The sequence below is a fragment of the Ursus americanus genome, chromosome 5, assembly GCF_024610735.1.
Source record: "Ursus americanus isolate L20-20 chromosome 5, mUrsAme1.1.p, whole genome shotgun sequence".
NCBI classification, from domain to species: domain Eukaryota; kingdom Metazoa; phylum Chordata; class Mammalia; order Carnivora; family Ursidae; genus Ursus; species Ursus americanus.
In genome coordinates this window covers 85,222,589-85,227,726 of record NC_142131.1, presented here as the reverse complement: position 1 = coordinate 85,227,726, position 5,138 = coordinate 85,222,589, and the positions used below count along the sequence as shown (strand labels likewise).

At 34.9% G+C, this 5,138-nt stretch overlaps 1 protein-coding gene across 1 annotated transcript; it reads right to left on the bottom strand.

Annotated features, from left to right (window-relative positions):
* Positions 1-250: 250 nt before the first annotated feature.
* On the bottom strand, positions 251-1,201 carry LOC123791171 (olfactory receptor 14A2-like). The gene has a single exon (XM_045795810.2). The coding sequence runs from the start codon at positions 1,199-1,201 to the stop codon at positions 251-253; it is 951 nt and encodes a 316-aa protein (XP_045651766.2).
* Positions 1,202-5,138: the final 3,937 nt, after the last annotated feature.

Here is a 5,138-nt window from a genome sequence, read left to right as displayed (position 1 = left end):
CAAGCAGGGAGAGTGGGAGAGGAAGAAGCAGGCTCCCAGTGGAGAAGCCTGATGTGGGGCTCGATCCCATAACGCCAGGATCACGCCCTGAGCTGAAGGCAGACGCTTAACTGCTGTGCCACCCAGGCGCCCCTATCCTAGCACTTTTAAATGAAGTGAATATTTTATTATATAGAATATTGATGTTCATCCTAGATTGTAAGATATATATATTTTTAAACCATGGAATTTAGTTTTATAAATTCTAGTTCTATTGCTTTTCCCCATAGAATGTATAATGACTTAGTTTCCATAGAAACCTCCTCACAGCTGCCTTGATTTCCTTGTTCCTTAGGCTGTATATTATGGGGTTCAAAGATGGAGGCAACACAGAATAGAACACAGACACCAAAAAATCCACAAGATGTGGGGAATCAGGGACTGGCTTCAGATAGGCAATGGTGCCTGTCACAATAAATGTTGTGACAACTATGAGATGGGGCGTACAAGTGGAAAAGGCTTTTGACCACCCTCGTAATGATGGCATTCTCAGCACTGTATTGAAAATGCAAATATATGAAAATCCAATGGACAACAAACTAAAAAGTGCATACATAACCCCAATAGCCTCACTAATATCAATGGTGACATGAGACTTTGAGCAAGAGATCTTCAGTAGGGAGGGGACATCACAGAAAAACTGAGGAACTTTTCTGGAGCCACAGAAAGATAAAGAGAACGTGCTGGCTGAGTATAAGACTCCAAAGATATTCCCAAGAAACCAGGACGTAGCTGTCATGCTCACCCAGACTCTCCTGTTCATGATGACATCATAATGCAGTGGGTGACAGATGGCCACATAGCGGTCATAGGACATGGCAGTTAGAAGGAAAAGCTCAGATCCAGCAAAGTGGATCACCAGCAACACCTGTAATATGCAACCTGAGAATGAAATGGTGTTTCTGTGGGATAAAGAGTTCAGGATAAATTTTGGAAGTGTGATGGAAATGAGGCAGGCATCAAAAACTGCTAAGTTCTTCAGAAAGAAGTACATGGGGGTGTGAAGACACTGATCCAGAGTGATCAGGACAATAATGAGAAGATTCCCCATAAGAGTCACCAGGTAAATAAGCAAAAACAGAAAGCCATATAAAACCTGCAGCTCTCTGGTGTCTGAGAGTGCCACGAGGAAGAATCCCATTCCTGCTGAGTGGTTGGTCATGTTTTCCACTCTATATGGGGCAAAGGAGAGAAAAGGCACAACATTAGTTCCTGTTAAGGCTTTGTCCTTTCCAAGAATGTTTTAATGTAAGAATTCATCTATTTTGTGTTTGTAAGACATGCACAATTTTACTCTACTGACATGCATGGTAGGGTTTATGACCTCTTCACTATGCCAATCCTAGTTTGTGTCTGAATTTGATTTGTCTTAAGTGAGCAGACTAGGAAGAATAGGAAGAAAGAATAGGAAAAGTCTTCCACTTATTTATGATGAAACATTTATCTTTATAAAATATATCCTGAATTATTTGCTCAATATTCTAAATAAAATCTTAGTACACCAAATAAATTTTCAAATCATTTCAAATAATAGAAGATAATCACTTCAAATTTCTGTAGAAGTGTTTGCTTTTATACACATTACCTTTATCCACAAGAAGTAAATAATATTTTTGATTTAATTTTATGATTGAGTACATCACACTAAAGAATAAAAACTAAATTTATGATAGAAAGGAGATGCAAAATGTGGAGAGCAAATTAATAAGTATGGAGTTATATCATTACCATAAAAAAGTAATAGTAGTTATAGATGAAAAGAGGGAGAAGGATATGGAATATGGGGGATAGGTCCACTTTTCCTACCACTGGTTGCTCATACCTCTACTCCCTCACATGTTTACATACACACACAGACAATCTTGCACACACATTCATTCCCAGGCTATATATCCAACGTTTTTAGGGTCAAGAGAGAAGCAAATTTTAGAGAAAGGTGGTTGAGACTAAAGTGAAATGATAAATACAAACAGAGCAATGAGGAATAGAAACACTGGCAGAAATGTTTCCTTCAATGCTAAGTTACAGTAACTTTGAAAAATAAAATGTAGGACATATTTTATGAAAGCTATATGGAATAATTAAAGGGGAAAATCTTCACACTTTTTATTAATATACAAGAAATTTAGCTGTAGTCCATCTGTCATTTTCTACAAAATGTCTATTTTTTACTAATTCTTAAAAAAAGAGGATCTCAACTGAATTTTATCCGATATGTCAAGCCTTCTGAGATTCTTGAATGAGAGCAGTAAACAACCATTCTTGGTAAGACAGTAGCACCTTTCAAAGTCTCATATTACAAGTGTGGCATCAGTACGAATGTTAAGAAATTGACTTATAATTCAAACCAAGAAGGCTATCAAGGCATTTAGTAATTTATCTTCTCCTGTAAGGATTGCTATATTTAATTTATTTTTATTTTACTGAGGTATATCATAAATATATTGGCTGCATATATCATAACTGTAGAATTTGATGTAAACTCTACTTTAAACTGATCTCTCTCATGGATAATTTCCTTGAAGCCGATAAAATGTTGAGATTGAAGGCATCAAGTGTCTGCTCTGGTGTTTGGCAATCAAGAAAGCAGTGAAACCTGAAGATTCTCATCAATAGAGTGATTCCTTGACAGCAAGACTGCACTGTTGATTAAGAAGTTAGTAAGTTTTTGTCTTTTTTCCCAAAATATTCAAGAAGATACAATATCATTTTAGAATTACTTTTTGGAATTTCTCTAAGAGTCAGAAATTTGCATACTTTTAAGATTATTTCCTGTAACTATCTTCTCAGAGGACACTTTTAGAATCTGAATTTTTGTGATGTAGACAAAAAAAATTTTTTTGAAGATTTTATTTATTTATTTGACAGAGATAGAGACAGCCAGCAAGAGAGGGAACACAAGCAGGGGGAGTGGGAGAGGAAGAAGCAGGCTCCCAGTGGAGGAGCCTGATGTGGGGCTCGATCCCATAATGCCGGGATCAGGCCCTGAGCCGAAGGCAGACGCTTAACCGCTGTGCCACCCCGGCGCCCCCCAAAAATATTTTTTTCTAATGCTTCTTTCAATGTCCTGTTCATCACCCATATTGCAATGACTAAAAATGGAATGCAGTTGCAAAAGTTAAAGGATAGCATGAAGTCAGGATGGTATTAATAGACACAGGGCCAAATCTTGCAGCAATTAAAGTGTATACTTCAGAGTAATTACATATATACATACATACACACACACATCTATATCTATATCTATCTATATATTCACACACACATTATACGTATACATAAATGCTCTACTTGCCTGTATTAGCTACTTGTTTGAAATCCACTTTACATAGAAAAAGGCATTTTTTTACCTATTTGGTTGTATGTAGCCCATGGAGGCTTTTTTTTTTTTACCCATTTATGTTCTTACAAATTTATTAATCCCTGGGGTTCATGCTTACATACTATGATTCAAAATTCTAGGGTTCTGTTGATTCCCAATGTCTTCTTTTTCTTGATAGCTCTTCTGCTGTCCATAGTATGAGTGAGAAATTAATGTGATCCTCTTATCTGAAATCTTCCTCTTATATTTTCAAAGAGCAAAGCATACTTTTCAATGTGTTGTGTATCGCCCTTTGGGAAAACTATGGACCTACAGAGAAGCAAGAGTCCCTTCAGGACTATGAGTGTATTTCTGTATGAAAACATATTAACCAGGAGTAATCAGAGGCATTTAGCCTGGCATGAATATCTCACACATCAGACTTTTTGCTCTTGTCTTTTCCCAGGTCCTTGGAAATATACTACCAGGCCTCTGCAAAGAGGAAAAACAACAGATAGAGTACCGTTCACTTTATTTAACATTAGATTTTAATCAATAGGGAATGGATTTTTATGTTTTAAGTATGACAAGCTAAATAATAAGCTTGCATATGTTTTTGAGGGTGCAAAGAAATTTGGTTTTAATTAGTTTTGTTTATGATCTATATTTATAGTGTGTGTATTGTTTTCTCCATGCTTGGAAAATCTGCTGTGATTTAAAATATTTCTTAAATTTGAACTTTTGCGATACAAGATATAATAAATTCTCTGATGATTTCTCTGATGTCCTAATTGTGACACTGTTAAAATGTATAAAAATTAAATGCACTTATTAAGGAGGGCACGTATTGCATCATGCACTGGGTGTTACAAGCAGGTAATGAATCATGAAACTTTACATCAAAAACTAGGGATGTACTGTATGGTGACTAACATAATATAATAAAAATATTATTAAAAATTAAATGCACTTGATACAAATTGAAGGTAAACATGGAGTCAGGATTTTATCATTGAAACAGACTCAAACATACCATTTTTTTCAATAAGCATTATAATCGACGTGCTTAACTTAATGCATTTCCTTTCACACTCTGGCCCTAGTACTTTCCATTGTAAAATGAATTCATTGAATGTCATGAATTCTAAGAAAATTTTATTTGTAAACTGATTTATCACTTAAGTACATAGTTGTATTGGTCAAATATAAATACATGTCAGATAGTCCTCTGAGTACATTGGGTGGTATTCTCAGTCCCATTTCTATCCCCACAATAACACTTTCAATTAGGTAATATCATTATTAACATATATATATAGAATATATACTGACTGAAACTTCCCTCCCAGTATTAGTAAGCATCACCTTCCACCCTCATCCAGATGTGAATAGAAATCAAAGAGAGAATAAAGGTTTCTTCTTTCAACTATCAAGAACAAAGTAGCACTGCCACTTTACCCACCAGACCAATATCAGAGGAGTTCTGCTAAAACACAAGATTTACATAAGATACATGTATCTTATACTATTATAATGCAAATGTCCAGTTTTGAATGAAAAACTCACACATCATACAAATAACAATGAAAATCCCCAAACTAAGAAGAAACAATAAAGAAATGTCAACAATAAAATGATAGAAATGTTAGAATTATATGACAACCACTTAACGCAGTCATCACAAAAATGATTGAATAACTAATTATTAAGTATGCTTGAAACAAATGAAAACATAGAAACACTCTGCAATAAAAATGTTCAGAAAATATATAGATGATAAAAATAATATCAAAATTTA